Source organism: Ammospiza nelsoni, chromosome W (assembly GCF_027579445.1).
Source record: "Ammospiza nelsoni isolate bAmmNel1 chromosome W, bAmmNel1.pri, whole genome shotgun sequence".
Classification (NCBI taxonomy): Eukaryota; Metazoa; Chordata; class Aves; order Passeriformes; family Passerellidae; genus Ammospiza; species Ammospiza nelsoni.
Window position 1 is genome coordinate 19,211,025 of NC_080668.1, and position 18,789 is coordinate 19,229,813.

An 18,789-nucleotide genomic window follows, 5' to 3' on the forward strand; every position below is an offset into this window, starting at 1 on the left:
GGAGGGGCCGAAAGTGGCACAAATGGAGAGGGGCCATCCCCCAGGCACAGCCGGAATGCGGCTATAGCACTCAGTGGTGGTAGCTTTCCAGGAGAAGGATATGTTGGCTTCACAGAATCATAAGGATGAGGATATTTTGGCGGAACATAATCTGTAGGCAACAGATAGGTTCTGTGGGGGGCTCCCATGTCTCCCGTGTGTTCGCGTGGAGCCAGGGAAAAGCTGGCAACTGCCCGGACCGCCTCTCCAGCCCCTGGGGCGTCAATGCCCACAGAGACAACATCTTTGCCCTCCGAGGTCCCCATTTCCGCTTTGCTTTCCCTCGGGGTCTGGCCTTGCAAGGCTCTGGACAGGACTCCACACACAGGTATTAATCGGGCCACAGTCATATCTCCACTAGCAACCTCTTCCCACAGATGATAGCCTAATTCGTCCCACGTCTGTGGACTAAAAGCAGTGTCCACATCTACTGGAAAATAATGAGATTTGGCCCAGGGAAGCAGAATGCAAAGCGAGTCATCCGACACAGAAATTCCAATAAAAGGAATCATGTCTCTGCACACAGAAATAACGTCATGTTCTTCTGTAGAGAGGTGACTTCCAATCGTGAAGGCACTGTCCCCAACCTCCAGCAAGACTACCTTGGGGTACTGACTGTCTGCTTTGCTGGGGAACTCATTCCCGCCCTAGCTTTTAAGCCATTAAGGCCAAATCCGCAGTCCCAAAGGGATGAGTCCTCGTCAGAAAGATGCAGGGAAAGGACACTGTTACCTCTCCGGGGGAACAGAGGGTGTCCAGTTGCGAGCAGACTGCACAGGCACTGCGAGGTCCTGATGGGGGTCTGAGGCATCTCCGCCTGTCCCATGATGCACGAAGGGTTGATAGCTGCAATTCCACGGCATGGTCAAAAGATGTCATTGTTAAGTCAGAGATGACACGGAGTCGTATCAGAAGGCAAATGGCAAAAGCCCCATTTATTTGATCCTCTCTCATTTTATACCTTAGTTCCCTACAGGTGGACCTGATTGGTCATGTAATAAATACATTTCACATGATTGGCTAATTAAGAAGACATCCATTGTCCTAGGGTGTCGCAGACATTTTTTCACAGAAATCCTTTCTTTCAGATTTCTGTGTCTTCTGGAAGGCAGAGGCCTCAGAAGAGAATGTAAAGAATTATTATCAGCTGCTGTGGAATGCAACAGGGGCACCTGGATTGGCTCATGTTCCCATGTTTATAATTGGAGGCCAATCACGGGTGCAAGCTAGGGACTGAGTCCTTGGACACAACTTTGTTTTAGATTCCTTCTTTCTATTCTTAGCCTAGCAGCAGCTCTGCAACTTCTCTCTTTATTCCTATTAGTATAGTTATAATGAATTATATATGATATATCAATAAATCCAGCCTTCTGATCAAGAAACAAGATTCTCGTCTCTCTCTCACCTCCAGCGACCCACTCAGGACACTGTAATATCTGGTGACCCCTCGTGTCAGAGCAGAAATTAATTTGATAAGACCAGAGGAGCAAAATTGCTGCACTGGGTAAAAATCCTGTATGTGTAGCATTTGATGGTTGCTTTGAAGTGACCACCGAAGTGGATTCAAGCCAGGAGCTGAAGAAATGAAGATCCTGATTTGGACAGAGTTCACAGCCAAGGCTGACCACAAGTGAACCTTCTTCTGGAAAACCTTCAGGAAACATGGTAGAAAAGAGCAGCATACCTGCAGAGCTGGCCAGAGCAAGCTGGACTTTTGAAAAAGGTACTGTTCATTTTTCTATCCCTGAGGGTTCAGCCGCGAGAAAATTATGGCTGTTTATATGGGGGAGATACCCCTTGAAGTACGATGTTCATTTTACTCCTTCAGAGGAGAACCTTATTGCCCTCTGGCAACACTGGTGTAGAGAAGACGGATTTTTTTTGGAAAAAACAGATCACTATGAGTTCTTTCGATGGACAAAGCTTTTTGGGTTCTTTACTGATGTCCTGTACGCTTTGGATGTTTTTGTCTGGGAGTGCATGGACTCGATTATCCAGTTCGTCTACAGTCAGGGAGGTCTTTTGCCTTCTATCTACCCAGCATTTATAAAGCTCTTCCCAGTATTGAAACGAAGAGCAGCTACCTTTCAATGGACTTCTAACTGCTATGGGCAGGCTCCGTTTCCACCGTCCCTGGCAGAAGACCCGGTGGGGGATGACATTCTGCTTCCCGGTCCCCCCTGCTTCGCGGCGGGGGGGGCTGAAACTTCACCCCGCGATGAAGTTTTTTTTACTTTTTCTCCCGAGCCTGCGCAGAGACAACTTTCTCCTCCCCCCCCTTCTCTCTCTCCAGGGGGATGGGAGGAGGAGGTGCTGCCACAGCCGGCCTCGCAGACTCCGCCTTCAGACATGGGGGCGGCACCTGTCTCTGAGGTTTCTCCGCCTCTGCCAGCTCTGTCACTCCAGGTGATCCCATCTCCGCCTCTCCAGGCGGTCCTGCCCACGGCTTCACCGGCCTCCCCGCCCCTGCCAGCGCCTGCGTCAGAGAAGGCAGAAGAGGCACTTCCGGTCCCGGCTGAGTTGCTAGGCAAGGACGAGGATGCGTCTCCAGCTTCCGGCTCAGCGGAGGAGGAGATCTCATCGGCCCCTTCGGCCCCTCCGCCGCTTCCATCGGCCTCCTCACCGCCTCAAGCCGAGACGGTCCCTGTTCAGGATGGTGTTGGAGATGGCCCCGAACCGGCGGCTTGTTCGAGTTCGGACCATCCCGGACCGGCTGCCCCAGCAGCGGCCCCGGAGGCTGGTCTCTCCTTCCGTGGAGCGGGGCCTGCCCGCCAGCTGACTCTGGGGGCACTGCGTTTGCCGATTTTTAAGATCAGCATTCTCGGCGGGTTCGGGGGTGGTTTTTTGGGGATGGTCCCATGGCGGCTCCCATCTCTGCCGCCTCTCTTGCGTTCTAGTAGCATGGGGGGCAGGTGCATCCTGAGAGCCCTGCCTCTGGTCCCCAGCCCAGTGGGGATGATGCTACGGGGCGGATGAGAGAAAAACCCGATGCATTGCAGAGGGAGAGGGCACAGTTGGAGGAGACCATAGCTGGTTTGCTGTGGGGAACAAACATCTCCAGACCCCAGATGGGATTTCTTGGGAAGGCTTCTATTTCCCTGCTGCTGGCATGCCTCAGTGGTTTTGGGGAAAGGAAGCATCTCACTACCCATGCTGCCCTTGTGCTGGCAGCAGGGTTCAGGCCTGTGGGAATGCAGAGCCTGTGTCATGGGTTTGGCCTGGGCCGTTTGGCTCAGGAAGTTCCTGGGCCGGGCCCACTGCGTGGCCTCCTTATGTTTCTGGGAATTCTGGTTTGTCCTACTGGTCCTGGTCCCCCTTTATGGGCCAGTTTTGGGGTTCCTGGTCCATCATGGGCCAGGGCCCCCAGGGCCTTTCCTTCTCTGTCACTGCTCTGCTTGGCTGCTGCTCTTTTGCTTTTTGATCAAGAAAAAAAATAATTTAAAATTAAATAAAAAAGATTGAAAATAGCGGGCAGCAGCTCTGAAGCTGTGAAGCATTGAAGGGCCAGAAAAGGACATTCCAAAAATGTTCAAATTGTTTGAAATTGTTTGAAATTGTTGTAAGACAGTCAATGGTTTTTTGATAACTATTGATGGGATTCTTTTGCAGCAAAGGACCGAAAAGGACTCTCAGATGTCCAAAAGAAACAACTTCAGCTGATGGACTGTTCCTGAAACTCAGCTGCATGGACTTGAATTCTCTTTGCATGGTTTTTTGCATTTTCTTAGATTGTAGGATTGTTTTAGTGATTTGTTAGTATTGTATATTTTACAGGTGAAGGAATTTCCTGTTCATTTCACATCAGCATTTTTCTTTTTAATTTATACAAATTAGAAAGGTGAGATCTCGTAGACATTTTTTCACAGAAATCCTTTCTTTCAGATTTCTGTGTCTTCTGGAAGGCAGAGGCCTCAGAAGAGAATGTAAAGAATTATTATCAGCTGCTGTGGAATGCAACAGGGGTACCCTGATTGGCTCATGTTCCCATGTTTATAATTGGAGGCCAATCACGGGTGCAAGCTAGGGACTGAGTCCTTGGACACAACTTTGTTTTAGATTCCTTCTTTCTATTCTTAGCCTAGCAGCAGCTCTGCAACTTCTCTCTTTATTCCTATTAGTATAGTTATAATGAATTATATATGATATATCAATAAATCCAGCCTTCTGATCAAGAAACAAGATTCTCGTCTCTCTCTCACCTCCAGCGACCCACTCAGGATGCTGTAATACTAGGGAGACTTTATGATGCTTGTATGCCCAGTCGTGTTTTTGTTTATGCTGGATATTCTATTCTGTGGCTTCAAGACTGGCTCTCAGAGCGAAGGCGGGGAGAAGAAGCACAGAGTTTTTTGTTATCAGCCTCACTCACTCACTCACTCCTCCACATTCTGCTGGACTGTGTTGTCTGGGCACGGATGGGGCAGAACACAGCGCTCCTTTGCTTTTTAGTTAGTTTAGCTAGCTGAGGCAGAGAAGTTTCCCTGGACTGTTTTCTTTCTCTTTTCTTATGGAACTGTTCGAACCTTCTCTGGACTGGGACCTGGGGAAACACTGAGAGCTTGCACTTTGTGGCCTACCGGGGCCTACTCTGCAGCCTTTATCAGCGCTGGACAGACTCATATCAGAGCAACCACCCATCAGAGAAATTTTCTGAATTTGTCATCTCTTCAGAGCGACGAATGAGCTTTGTCATCTGGTTTTGTTCATTTTTTGTGCTGGGGAGTGCTTTGCCTGTTAAATCAGCAGGGTTTTTCTACCTCTCTCTGAGGAAATTCTTTCCCAAACTGGTTGGGGGAGGGGCCGTGTGGGTTGGTTTTCTGGGGGGGCCCCCGTTGGAGGGTTTCTCCCAAATTTGCCCTAAACCAGGACACCCATCTGTAAACAACTTTATGAGAAAAACAGCAAAACAGATTGTTAAAAAACACCACCTGCAGATTGTTTTAATATTTGACTATAATTGTTTATCTCCAGCTTCCCAGGCCGATTCATGGGAAACATTCTCTAGCTTTCTCTCTCTCTGACCAGGCTGTCACATCCACAGGGGAAGATCGATTTCTCCAGCCTTTTATCTCCTTTTCCTCCTTCAGGCCTGGTAGAACAGCTTTTGAAAATTTTGAATTACCTTTAGATTTTAGGGAAAGCATGTTCTTGTTGCTAAATCTGCCAGGTCTCCTCAGTGTGGTCCACACCATGTTTAGAGTCAAAGAAGAGATTTCTAGGAAGGTCATTCAGAGATCTGCCCAGAGGGTGTATAATCATGACTGGAATGGAATGTGGGAGAAATTCAGCCACCTTTGAAGGACTATTCTGCTCCAAGGGCTTGGGAGTGTTCACCCCTGAACAGCTACAGGACCCTAATAAAGTGGCACAATATTAAAAAAAAATTAAATGCTGTGGAGACAGAGGAAAGTAGACAGCTAAATACCTTACTTGGTGTCTCAGAGGACCCTTCTGCTCTTGGACTGCTCAGGGTTGAAGTACAGCACATACCAATCGCTACCACAGTGCACTGTTGACAATACCACACAACCGGGACTCTGTGACCCCCATCCATGAGATGATTCATGGAACTGAAGAGCCAGGGAGTGGTCAAAAAGACTCAGTCACCCCTTTACAGCCCTATACGGCCATCTCATAAGTCCAATGGAGAGTGGAGACTGACAGTAGACTGTTGTGGCCTGAACAATGTCACACCACCACTGAGTGCTGCTGTGCTGGAAATTCTGAAACTTCAGTACAAACTTAAATCCAAGGCAAAAAAGTGGTGCCACCATCAACATTGCTAATGCATTTTTCTCCATTCCTTTAGCAACAGAGTGCAGGCCACAGTTTGCTTTCACCAGAAGGGGCATCCAATACAACTGGAACCAACTGCCTCAGGACTCAAAACACAGCCCCACTATTTTCTATTGACTGATCCAGACTGCACCGGAAAAGGGGGAGGCTCTAAAACATTTGCAATATATTGATGACATCATCATGTGGGGCAACACAGCAGAAGTTTCTGAGAAAGGGGAGAACATAATGCAGGTCATCCTGAAGGCTGGTTTTGCTCTAAAGCAAAATAAGGTTGTGAGAAATGACGGCTCGCTTTAAAAATTTTAAAAGGTTTATTAAACCTTAACAAAAAATACAGCAAAAGGACTAAATAAGGAAAACCAGGCCTGGGACGGGACAGGACGGGACAGGACGGGACGGGACAGGACCGGACCCCCACCCTGCCATGGCTGCCAACCATGTGGATTGCTCGTCTTCAAGATGGATGCTCCACCTTTTATACCCCTGGGAATTGCATCAGGCAACCCTGGCCCCTCCCAAAGTCTGTCAGTCAACTCTTCTTTGCCATTTATTGGTGGAGGCTACTTTCTTGCAACTTGATTGGAAGTCAGGTGTTGTCATGCCACACCTCCAAGTATCAAGATTTCCCTCCTCCCAAATGCCCCATGCAAGGGTCACAGGTACATGCCCTCCTTCCACATGTCTCAACTACCAAGGCCATCCCTTGGCAACCATATGGGGGGGGAAGGGGACTATGGGGAGAACAGAGGACATCCAAACAACAAATCACAATAACATAACTATACATCAATAAAACTTCTCTTAACATACACATAATATTCATCCCTTAATTGCAAGAGCTAACCATCACATTACCCATCTATAACAGTAAGTATAATTTTGATCTTTTTTTTTTTCAGCCAGCAACATACTACATTTAACATTTCCAAGATATTACAGTAAACATTAAAATCCATTGTGGCATTCACATTCTCTGAAAAAATTCCTTCGCCCAGGATTTTTCTCCTGGGAAGCTGAGACGCCTCAGAGAAAAAGAAAACAATTCTTATCTCATTTGTTTCTCCACTGTTTTGCTCATGTGGAATGTGTTTGGAGATTGTTTACCCACAGGTGATTGCCTCTTTGGACTCCAGTGTGAGTTGTTTGGACTCATTGGCCAATTGGGGCCAAGCTGTGTCGAGACTCTGGAAAGAGTCATGAGTTTTCATTATTATCTTTTGAGCATTCAGTAAGTATCCTTTCTGTATTCTTTAGTTAGTATAGTATAGTATTCTTTAATATAATATAGTATCATAAAGTAATAAATTAGCCTTCTGAGAACATGGAGTAAGATGCATCATTCCTGCCTTCATCGGGGCATTCCCTGCAAATACAATAACCCATAGCAACCATTTTATGCAAGACAATTTTTAAAGGAATTTTATGCTAACTTCCTAAGAACACCTTAACCATTTTAATCAACATATCACCCAGCACTAAGGGTATATTTTAAATGAAAAGAAGTAATAGTACCTTGAATTTGTTGCAATAAATTCTGTATATGTTGCTTCTACTTATTTCAACAGGTGACTGAGCTAGAGTGCATGAGCAGTCAAGCCAATGAAGTCCACACTCATAAAACAGAATTAAACCAGACAATACAGGAGTTAGAGTCTACACTGAATAAAAAAGAAGAGGTATCTGCTAACATTTATTCTTGGATTTGTGCTACATAATTTCTAAAGGCTTTCAATATTAAATTTGTGATGACTGGTAAATACCGTTTTATTTCATATAGATGTTACAAAGTAAAATCAATTTTTCAGCTTCTTTGGAAAGATTAATATTTTTTTCTGTGTATTATAATTACATTAGTCCAGTATAGAGTTGGGTATCTGAACAAAAAAAAAAGTATAATTTTTTCATGTTTGCTTTTACTAAGCATCTCTCTTTGCAAAATTAGGTCTGCAGTTGAAGCATGTGTAGTTTCTACAGAGCAGTCATCACAGTGATGCAGTCCAAATTCACTTAGAAGGGAAGTAGTCATTGCACACTTTACTTTTTCTGGAGAGTAAGGTTTAGAGCAAGTAATTGATCAATGACTTTTCAGGCCAATTTGTTTTTCAGGCTATGTTAATATAGATTAATTTCATGATACTCAAGATCAGCCCTTTATCTTAAACACATGCCAAAACCCCCAGTCTCTAACTTATTAGTTATTGGGCCATCTGCCTTGAGCTTGACCAGCAGCATGGAAATACAAGGAATTGGAGTAACACCTGCTCTGGCATGGGTCTCAAAGGAAAGCACGTTTGTGCTGCAGAACGATCGATCAAGACTCACGCCTTTATGTATGGGAAAAAGGAAGTGCAAGGAGCCATGTATGAAGGATTGTTTGCCCTCTGTAGGACCAGACCTGTTGAGCCCTCTGAACAGACACAGTAGACACAGTGTGCACTGGTGTGCATGTTCAGAGGAGTGGTGTATCTTGCAGGGTATTGCTTCCTGTGGGGCTGTTGATAGGTGTTTCTGAGGAGGATGCATGAAACAATGCAACAGTTAGAGAATATCCTCCCAAAATGGACCAAAGTCTTTTCCAAACAACCTCATACTTAAGAGATTAGCCTCAGGTTGGTAATGTTTCCCATTTTGGTGTCCATGTGTTTTTGAATTATGCTGGGCTGTTGGATGCAGAGATCTTTCTGAAAGGAGTTCTGTGAGGTGACTATGTCCTTTTTGGGAAAAGTATGTACTAGTTTTAAATTTGATATCTTTTATGTTCATTAGCTATTTTTATTCTTGTGTGTTGAAAGCAAGCTAAGAACAGGTTTGTCTTCCATTCATTATTTTATCTATATTTTTTTATGCTTTATTATTTTCTTCTTGTTAAATCAAAGAAACTTTTCCTTTTAGATTCTCTTTTTACAGATATCAATGGTCAAAGTAGGCAATCTTTTGATGGTCAGCCCTTCTGTTAGTGACATAGTAAGCAGCTCAAAGGTGAAAACTGTATTTTTCTCTTGAAAAAATGGAGAATAGTTTATAATAGAATTTAAAGTATAAAATTGTTTCTCTAATTGCAAGGACTCAATTTTCTAGGAAAACATTATTTCAGATCTTTTCTGTGGGAGACAATGACTTGTACTTTTATAGCAAAGAAAATACTTATCTGTATTGTTTATTCAGAACAGAATTGCTCTTTTGGGACTGTGATTTAGGAATATTGGAAGCAATGCTTAAACTTCATGCACTATGATGGGCAGTATCTAACTGCCAGTTTTTACATCATTGCATTAGCTCACTCAGGAGAAGAAGCAGCAGCCAGTTTACCTGCACTGAGTTCAAGTTAGATAATGTGTTGCTAGCAAGGTTGTTTCTTCTCCCTTAGGAAACAGAAAGATTGAAACAAGAAGTCGACAGTGCCAGAGAGCTCCAGGCACAGAGGAATTCTCTGACCCAAAAGTTACAGGTGAGCTATAGTGTATCATCTTAATTTAGACAGAAGGGAAAAATTATCATCAAGTGAGCAGTTCACATCAGCAACTTGTCCTATATTCATTGAAGGTGCCAAATAAATATGTAAGTTACATTGTGTTGCAAAGTGGTGGGTCAGGATGCTCCTTGGGAATTTCTACCAAAATTTCCACCTCCTGTAATTCATCATTTTTTTCTGAGGAAATGGACCCAAATTTCATTCACAAGTCCACAGAATATGCTCAATGTGCTTCATTGATGCATGTTCTAGGCCATAGTGGTCTCATTTTCACTGCAGTGTCTTCCCATAGGTCTTGTGTGCCACTGAACTATCAGGCTGTGCCATCATCATGTTGAGATGAGTTTGCATTCAGCTTTTAAATGTGCTTTGGAAAGTAAAGGTTAAAACATTCTTATGTAGTAAAGACTTCAGAAACACACTCTAAAATTTTATTGGAATTAGAATAATTTTGGATTTATTGTTTTTTCTGGGTTGTTTCTAGACTGTGCATAAAGCCAGATGCCTCAGTCTACTAAAAGCAGTATGCCCCCTTTGGCATGCTCTCACTTGCAACATTTGAGCTCCTGTCCTTCTGTCACTGGGCTGACCAGCCAGCACAGACACACCTCCGTTGTGAAACCTGTGTTCTGGATGAGGCTGACCCAAAGCTTAACCGGGTTTAAACTCTGAATTCGGACTTCCGAGCTTTGATAGGACTGGAAACTCAGGCCTTTAATAGCTCCAAATCCAGAGTGCTGAAAGGTGACCCTTGCTGTTCTGCAGCTTATCCTAAATCACACTGAAAACAAGCCCTGTCAGATTATCCACACCTTAAAAATTGTTGAGCAGATATTCTTTGAAATGTGTTGCATGAATTGGAACTTCCTTGAATCTCATTTTCTCATTTTAACTACAGAATAAACAATATAAGAACAAAATTAATTTATTCATTTTTCCCCATTCTTAAGTCAAATTATTTGGGAAAAGAATGTTATTATGGTGCTTTTTAAAGAATGTTTTGATTACACCTGAGCTCGCCTAATCCATTATTCCAAAAATTGTTGCTGGCTTTAGACTAAGCATAGGAGTTTTCAGATGAAAAGGAACTCATCTGAGATACTCAAAAGGAAGATTATAATGAAAGTTGTGAATTATTCTAGCATTAGCACATGCAATAATTTCAGGGTAAGACTACATGAAAAGTAATAATGAGCTGAGAATTAGCTATCCTTAGAATTATGAGAGACTAGTAAGAGATGAAAGATGTTTTAGAATTAGAAAATGCTAAGGTTTTATCATAATTTGCACTTTAAATAGTCAGTTGCTTCCTTTTTTGTATATTTATTTCTTTAGTAACCAAATGGATATGTTATTTTTATATTTCTTTATGTCACATTGTAGGTGATCAGTTTCTGAAAATGGTTCTATATGATTCTAATAAAATAAATTTATAGCTGTCTTAGGATCCAAGCTAGAAGTCGTCTTTCTTCAGCTTAAAGCTTATTACTGACCAGATGCAGCCCATCTAAAAGATCTTGAATTCTTGCTTTGATAATACTGGCTTTCCCTAACCCACTTCACCCTACATCTGTGACATTGAAAAAATGGTGTATTCTTCTGTAGCTCCAGACTAACCATCTCCTAACTGTTCACTTAGTTGATTCATCATCCATTTTCAGGGTGATCGTCTCTAAAGTCCATATCTGTTCGTCTCACTTTTTCCTTCTGCTTTATTTTTTCTTCTTGTGTTTGCAAATGGATTACGTAACTCTTAAATATTTTTAATATAGACCGTATGAAAAACTCTATGCAAATAAATAATTATTTCAAGGTGTGTTAGTGTGATGGTGGTCACAAGGGTTTTCAGGTGAAGAGAGAGGCGAGAATGTTGATTCCATGTTCAGAAGGCTTGATTTGTTATTTTATGATATATATACTACATTATAACTATACTAAAAGGAATAGAAGGAAAAGTTCTCAGAAGGCTAGCTAAGCTAAGAATAGAAAAGAAAAGAATGAATAACAAAGATCTGTGTCCCGGCAGAGAGCGAGAGCAGCTCTGCCATGAGTGGTCAGTAAATCCAAACATCCACAGGAGACCAATCACAGATCCACCTGTTGCATTCCACAGCAGCAGATAATCATTGTTTACATTTGGTTGCTGAAACTGCAGCTTCTCAGAAGGGAGAAAAATCCCAAGAAAGGATTTTTCACAAAAGATGTCTGCGACATGTTAGATTTTTGACGCACTCATATCAGGGAATTAATTGTAAATCCATCTTTGACAAATTCCGGTGCTATCACTGTGAAGGGTATTAGGGCCCTTTTACTTAATAATTTCATTAGCAATCTAGAGAAGACTTATTAATGAGTCATCATCAGTGTGATTCTCACAGTAAGTCAGGATATCTTTATTACTGTAGTTGATTCCTAAATATAGCTGTTGTGTATGGTTTGAATATTTTATTTGTATGCTTGCACTGAATTCCACAAAATATTATTACAGTGCAAACAACAAACATGTTAATAGTTTATTTTCTAAAACAAAACAGTGTATGACAAATGACTGTCCCTGATGTAAGAAAAGTTTGAAAAAACAGTGTAAATTAAACCTTTTAAAGGGCCTGAATTTATCACAAGAATTAGTTTATTGTTAGATGAGATTAATTGCAAATAAATTTAAATGACACAACTAAGGCAATAGATTATATCATATGGACATGTCTCCACTTCCCATCAAGAAGAAATAGTTTTGAGGTACACTGACTTGTTATAGGAAACTGGACATGAATTTGTAATGCAATACTATTGAAAAAACCAGTAATACTAATCTACAGTAAGCACGTATAAGGATCAAATGTAAAGTTTGGGAAGAAGTGTTTTCCAGAAATCAAAAGCAACAGATCATGGTGCATTTCACTTGGTTTTGCTTCCCATAAGTTGTTAAAGATGTTAAGTACAGATTAGGGAAACTAAAACAGAAGGAAGTGAGGAAGTAAAGGGAGTCGACCACATCCTAATTGATCAGCATCGAACTCCGATTTATTGATCCAGCTTACACACTTTTATAGTAGTGTTAATTAAGCTCATACATATTGCAAAACCCGAGCTCATCATTGGTTACAGATTACATGCCAACCCCTCCTTTGTTGCGAATACCTGTGGTTTCTTGTTGAGGCTAACATTTGTTTTTCTCATCCTGTTGTTGACTTGTTATTAACTGTTCTCAAGGCCTCCATGTTTTCCACCATGCTTTCTCATCACTACTCAAGGACATGGTGTTTACTGTTGTTAAGGAAAAAGCCTGAGAACTTGCTGCTTACAGCTGCCTTTTACTTTTCAACCAGCTGTATATGCTCATGGCCCCTTCCCATAAGCCATGTTTGAACAAAATTCTCCAACAAGGAAGCATGGGAGAAAGTATATCTGAGGAAGCATTGGGGGAAGATAAATGTATATGGATTAGGAAAGAGATATCAAGAATGGAATATAAATAAAGTACACAAGCTGGAAGTTTAAACAAAGTAAGGGAACTCTTCTGATTTGAAGAGAGGACTAGCAATGGAGAATTAAAGGGAAACACCTTATACTGAATATGGATAGAAATTCATACATCTTACATAACGCTTTTGGTTTTACCTAACAGCTCACTGCAGAACAATTACTCAGTTTAAAGAGCATCTGAAGTGAGCCTAAAAGATAATGTTCAGTGCTAGGTACAGGCCAATGGGCCACTCTTCAGTCCCAGCTCTCATGAAACAAAATCACACAGAATCATAGAATGGTTTGGGTTGGAAGGGACCTTAATTATCACACACACCTCAACTAAACCATGGCACCAAGTGCCACATCCAGTCTTTTTTAAACACATCCAGGGATAGTGACTCCACCACATCCCCAGGCAGACCATTCCAGTACTTTATCATCCTTTCTGTAAAAAACTTTTTCCTAATGTCCAACATATATTTCCCTTGACACAGTTTAAGACTGTGTCCTCTCGTTCTGTCAGTTGCTGCCTGGAGAAAGAGACCAACCCCCACCTGACTACAACCACCTTTCAGGAAGTTGTAGAGTGATAAGGTCACCTCTCAGTCTCCTTTTCTCCAGGCTAAACAACCCCAGCTCCCTCAGTCGTTCTTCATAGGGCTTGTGTTCCAAGCCCCTCACCAGCCTTGTTACCCTCCTCTGAATGCGTTCAAGCATCTCAACATCCTTCCTAAACTGAGGGGCTCAGAACTGGACACAGTATTCAAGATGCAGCCTCACCAGTGCCAAGTACAGCCATATCAGCTAGTTCCAACCTCCCTAACATGGACTGGGACACCTTCCACTAGATCAGGTTGTTCAGAGCTCCATCCAACCTGGCCTTGAACACCTCCAGGGGTGGGGCATCCACAACTTCTCCAGGCAACCTGTGCCAGTGCCTCACCACCCTCCCAGCAAAGAATTTCTTCCTGATATCCAATCTAACCCTACCCTCTGTCAGTTTAAAGCCATTCCCCCTTGTCCCACACATACCCCTGCAAAAAGTCCCTCTCTGGCTTTCTTGTAGGCCCCCCCCTTTCGGTACTGGAAGGCTGCTAGAAGGTCTCCTTGGAGAGAGGAGACAATGGGTTTTTTTCCAAAGTGATCCCTTCCATCACTGGCGTGCCTACTTGTGGGAGAACGGATTGTGAGAGAATAGGGATAGTACTGAAGGCAATCTCCCCTGATGAATTGCAGCTGTACTGATTGCCAAAGAGCGGGAACAGCCCTGGTCTTAATGAAGTCACAGTCTATGTCCAATGAGAATGGGTGTTATAAAAGAGTGGGTTAGCTGATTGCGAGTCATTTGGAGTCTGCTGGCTGTGGTGTGAGGAGGAAGGGTCAAGTGGTCATGCAAGGAACAGATAGGGTAAGATGGTATATGAGGGCCAAACAGGGTTAGGCAGTCATGTAAGGGATGGGAAGGAGTTGGCCAGTCCTGCAGAAGGAAGGGTACAGAGAAGGAGTCTATGTTGTATGGAGCTGCCTGTCGGAAAGGGTACAGAGAAAAGGTATGAAGGTTTTTACTATAGGATAGCTGACTGCCAGTAGCAGTCAGTCTGAATCCGCCATCACCTACTTAGAAAAATCAGTTATTTCTGGGATAAGAGCAGTGTCAAGGACACTTCCTAGAGCACATGCATTTGGTGAGTAGAGGAGGAGCAGTTACAAGAGAAGCAGGAAGCATGAACTAATGGGGAAAACCAGCAATTGGTTTGGTGTGAGCTAAAGAAACAACTGTGTCATTCCTGCAGAGCTGAGAGGACTCTGAATTTCCCTTTTCTTCCTGTACTGTAGTCACTCAGTCTCAGAGGGTCTTGAACCAGTCATTTATACCTGGTAGTACTTGTCAGTATTATTTGGCAGGCACGAGTAGACACAATGAAGGAGAGTCTGCAGAGTGTATGAACTGGGTTATTAGTTAGCCTATTTGTCTATACCAACAGTGGGGTAGTTAGTCCTTACATAAGCACGTATGTATTTTAATTTATCTTGTTTCTACAAATGCTTTTTTCAGTTACCTTCCTTAAATGCTTTAGCACCTATATTACAGTGTTAAACAGATTAAACTAATTCTTCTCTTGATCCTGGCAGCAAGGGATGATCCCTGCTCTCATCTGTGCTGTCTAAGATGAGTGGCCAAAAATCTGTAATTTTTGGCTATTTGCTCATTTGCAAACAAGAAATAAGGGAGGTATTCCGTTTCAGCTTGGATGTAACCCTTGACTGCTGAAGCAACTGCAGATATGAGGAGATCAGGTCCCTGAGGCTCTGCCTTCTCCACCTGCACTGCCACTGGATGTTTCCCCCTTCAGAGACTGGGAGCTGACACCCATCTGTCCTCTGGCCAGGGGTGCAGCTGCCATCACATGCCTCACAGATAGAAAGGCCACAGATTTTGATGCAAAGCTGCCATTTTATACCTGTTACCCTTGACTGCCCAAATACATATTCTATATGGCTCAGGTTGTTTCTTATGGTTAGCTGAGATCTCCTCAATGTAAACATGAATGTATTCATTAGCTTTGAGGGAGACAGAAAAATCGAAAAAAATTGTGGAAGGGCAGAAAGAAAGCTCGTGCTGGAGGAATGACTGCTTTCAAATTGTCCAACCTATGGCTAAGTGAAACTAGTTGCTGTAAAAACTCAGAGCAGGCCCGTTGTGGCTTTGTGACCCAAAGCCACTGTAAAGGACAGTGGTGTTTAAAAATGTTAATGTATGTAAATATAAATTCATTATGCATATTTCCAGAAAATGACTGTGCAAGGGTGCATGATGTACTAAATATACTGTCCCCGTGAGAGTGTTTTTCATAACTGAAATTATTAAATTCAGCATGAATTTGAGACAAATAACAACAATATGCTATTCCAGACCCACATGGCTGCTACATTAGTAATTTGATAAAAGACTGTTTTGCACAAAGCAGAGAGAAGCTTCAAGCTCCCTCCCATCATGTGGAAGCCAACGTAGTTGGGAGTCCCTGGAGGCAGTTCTCCCTTCCTACTGGCTGGTTCAAGTGGGCTTTTGTTCGTTATGAATGAGAGCTGAGGTTGCTTAGGGTCAGATCCCCTCCCCTCAGCTATGTGTAACATGATGCTACTTCGCCTTTCCACCCACTGAATGGGAGCAGTTTGTCTGTACAGCTCTGATGGCTTGTGTGCTTTCCCTGCTCCTACAGTTGCACTACTGCAGAGCTTGCACATGGGAGCTTTGAGGTACAGTACAATGAGGCAAGACATTCCACTTGCACTTGCTGCTTTAAATTTGCTACAATCAATTTCACTTTGATATCACTCTTGGTAGTTTATGTTTCTGTCTGAATTTTCAGAGTGAAAAAGCCTGTATTGTGGGACAGGAGTAAGGCAGTATTCCTGCATCTATAAAGCAGTATTCTTCATGAGCTTCTATATGAGACCATTTAATGAGGACTGTACTTGAACAATTGATGTAGTCTAAATAAGGGAATACTTGAACTTAGGTAAACCTTTGAGAAGCTTTTTTTAGTAGGTGGCATATTTCTGAATTATAGAATTGATAGCTGAGTATCATCACATCCATTTTGCACTGACTAAATTTTATCCCTGTTCAAAAATTTCTGTCCTTCAGGTGAATTGCTGAAAAAATTGAGAAAATGATAGCACATATACGATCTTAATAACAATTTGGATTCTGATTTTGTCTTAGTGAAACTGTAAAGGATCTCAGTCACAAATTGTTTCAAAAGCCAGTTGACAAAAATAACACGTGAATACCAGCAGGAGGTTGTACTCTTTTCTGTTTGCAAACAATGCATTAACTTTTTATGTATTTTTTCTGAAGGAAGTAGAAATTCGAAAGAAAGACCTGGAAGGCCAGCTGTCTGATCTAGAGCAACGTCTGGAGAAAAGTCAGAATGAGCAAGAAGCTTTTCGTAATAACTTGAAGACACTTTTAGAAATTCTTGATGGAAAAATATTTGAACTAACAGAATTACGAGATAATTTGGCAAACCTAACAGAATGCAGCTAAAGAAAATGAGATTTCAGTGCCAATCAGGTTAAAGATGCACTGTCTTTCTTCGTAGGAGTGATGGGCTGTGCATCAAAATTACACAAAATTAGAAAATGGTCCTCTGAGAGGGCTTGTTTTAAATTTGAGTCATACTTCAATGTAAGATTTAGAACTCAGTTTGTAGTTAGTTGAAGAAAAAAACTTGAATTACAAATTACCTCCTTGTACATTATTTGCCACAGATAGCGTAAAAGATATTAAAAGTAACTGAATGCAATCATTTTCTAATTATCAGTGATGGAAGAATTAGCAGAGTACCAAGTCACACCTTTTTGTGATAGGCAAAGTATATGTTATCTGCTGTTTTATTTATTAAAGATATTTAATTGCTGTGTTTTGTGCAAGAACTTACTGATGACAGCCCTGTATTTTATTGTTCTTAAAAATTTCTCAAGATACTTTACACTGTGGATCAGCAATGCCGTTACCAATTTATTCTTGCCAGGAGTGAGAGAGAGCTGCATCTTTAATTGAAAAAAATTACTATAACTGCTTGAATAAAGTTCTTCTTTATGAGGTTTTTTGGTTAGCTAGTTGGTTGGTTGGTTGGTTTTTTCTTGGTTTTTTCTTGTTTATATACTTGTTTATATATATGCTGGAAGATACTCTATTTCTTTATGGAGCTTACTTTGGTGTTCTGCAATATTATCCAATGTAAGGTTTACTTTTTCATATGAATTCTATGTAATTACAATGAGATACTATCTTCCACTGAACTCTATTTTGAAGCCAACCAATGATGTCAGGTGAGGCCCCCAGGAAAAAAAAAAAAGTCAAAAACCCCTGAGAATTCTAAATATAAAATTTGACATGCACAGATAACAAAAAATAGGCAGTTGTTTGTTTTCTCCAAGAGACTTTTTCAGCATGTCACATGAATTTCAGGTTTTGTGAATAATAACTTATAGGGAGCATTGTTTATTACAGATTGCATTAAGGGCACAGATCTATTGCAAGGGATTACTTGTACACTGAACTTATCCAGGCAAGAAAACTGTTTCTAGAAGTTGTATTGTCATAACAAAATGAAATGGAGATGCGTTAACTCTTTTATGGGCCTTCATATCACATCTTTATCGAAACTACACCAGTGAATATTCTGAACTGTTAACTAAATGTTTAAAAGCAGGAAATAAATTCTCCTCAGTGAGCAGGTTTTAAAGGTCTTTTGATGTAATCTGAACAGTTTTGACAAACATTAATTACTTTATATAATAGATTTCTTTTAAAAAAAACACTTTGAAAGGTGTAGGCCAGGTCTCATGTTCCTTGCATCAAAGTACTTTCTTGACATAAATTGCTTATAATGTTGAAGAGGGCTTTTTAAAAATGTATGAATGACTGTCAGGTTTCAAAGTCAAAAGATGAGAAGATAACTTGCCCTCAAGACTCCCGTCCGTCTGGACTGGTAGATGGTTTTAGGGAACAGAATGGTCCCCACATTATCCAGGAAGAGGCAGTTATAGAACTATTGAAATGCCTGGACATTCACAAATCTATGGGACCAGACGGGATCCACCCCAGGGTGATGAGAGAGTTGGCGAGTGAGATTGCAAAGCCACTCTCTATCATTTACCAACAGTCGTGGATTACTGGTGAGATTCCGGATGACTGGAAGCTGGCCAATGTGATACCTATTCACAAAAAGGGCGCAAAGGATGACCCTGGAAATTATAGACCAGTCAGTCTGACATCTATACCTGGCAAAATAATGGAACAGTTCATATTACGTGCCATCATGCAAGACTTGCAGGATGGCCAGGGTATCAGACCTAGCCAGCACGGATTTAGGAGGGGTAGATCATGTCTAACTAACCTGATCACTTTTTATGATCAGGTAACCCGGCTAGTGGATGCAGGGAAGGCTGTAGATGTTGTTTTTCTGGATTTCAGAAAGGCCTTCGACACTGTTTCCCAT

General features: G+C 41.9%; 1 protein-coding gene across 1 annotated transcript in view; it reads left to right on the plus strand.

The window, feature by feature from the left end:
* LOC132086188 (homer protein homolog 1-like) overlaps nt 1-16,829 on the plus strand; it is a 242,131-nt gene extending 225,302 nt beyond the window's left edge. Inside the window, exons 5-7 of the mRNA XM_059491664.1 lie at nt 7,404-7,514; nt 9,206-9,286; nt 16,641-16,829. Coding sequence (XP_059347647.1) covers nt 7,404-7,514; nt 9,206-9,286; nt 16,641-16,829 — 381 coding nt within the window. The remainder of the gene's footprint in view (nt 1-7,403; nt 7,515-9,205; nt 9,287-16,640) is intronic.
* Nucleotides 16,830-18,789: the final 1,960 nt, after the last annotated feature.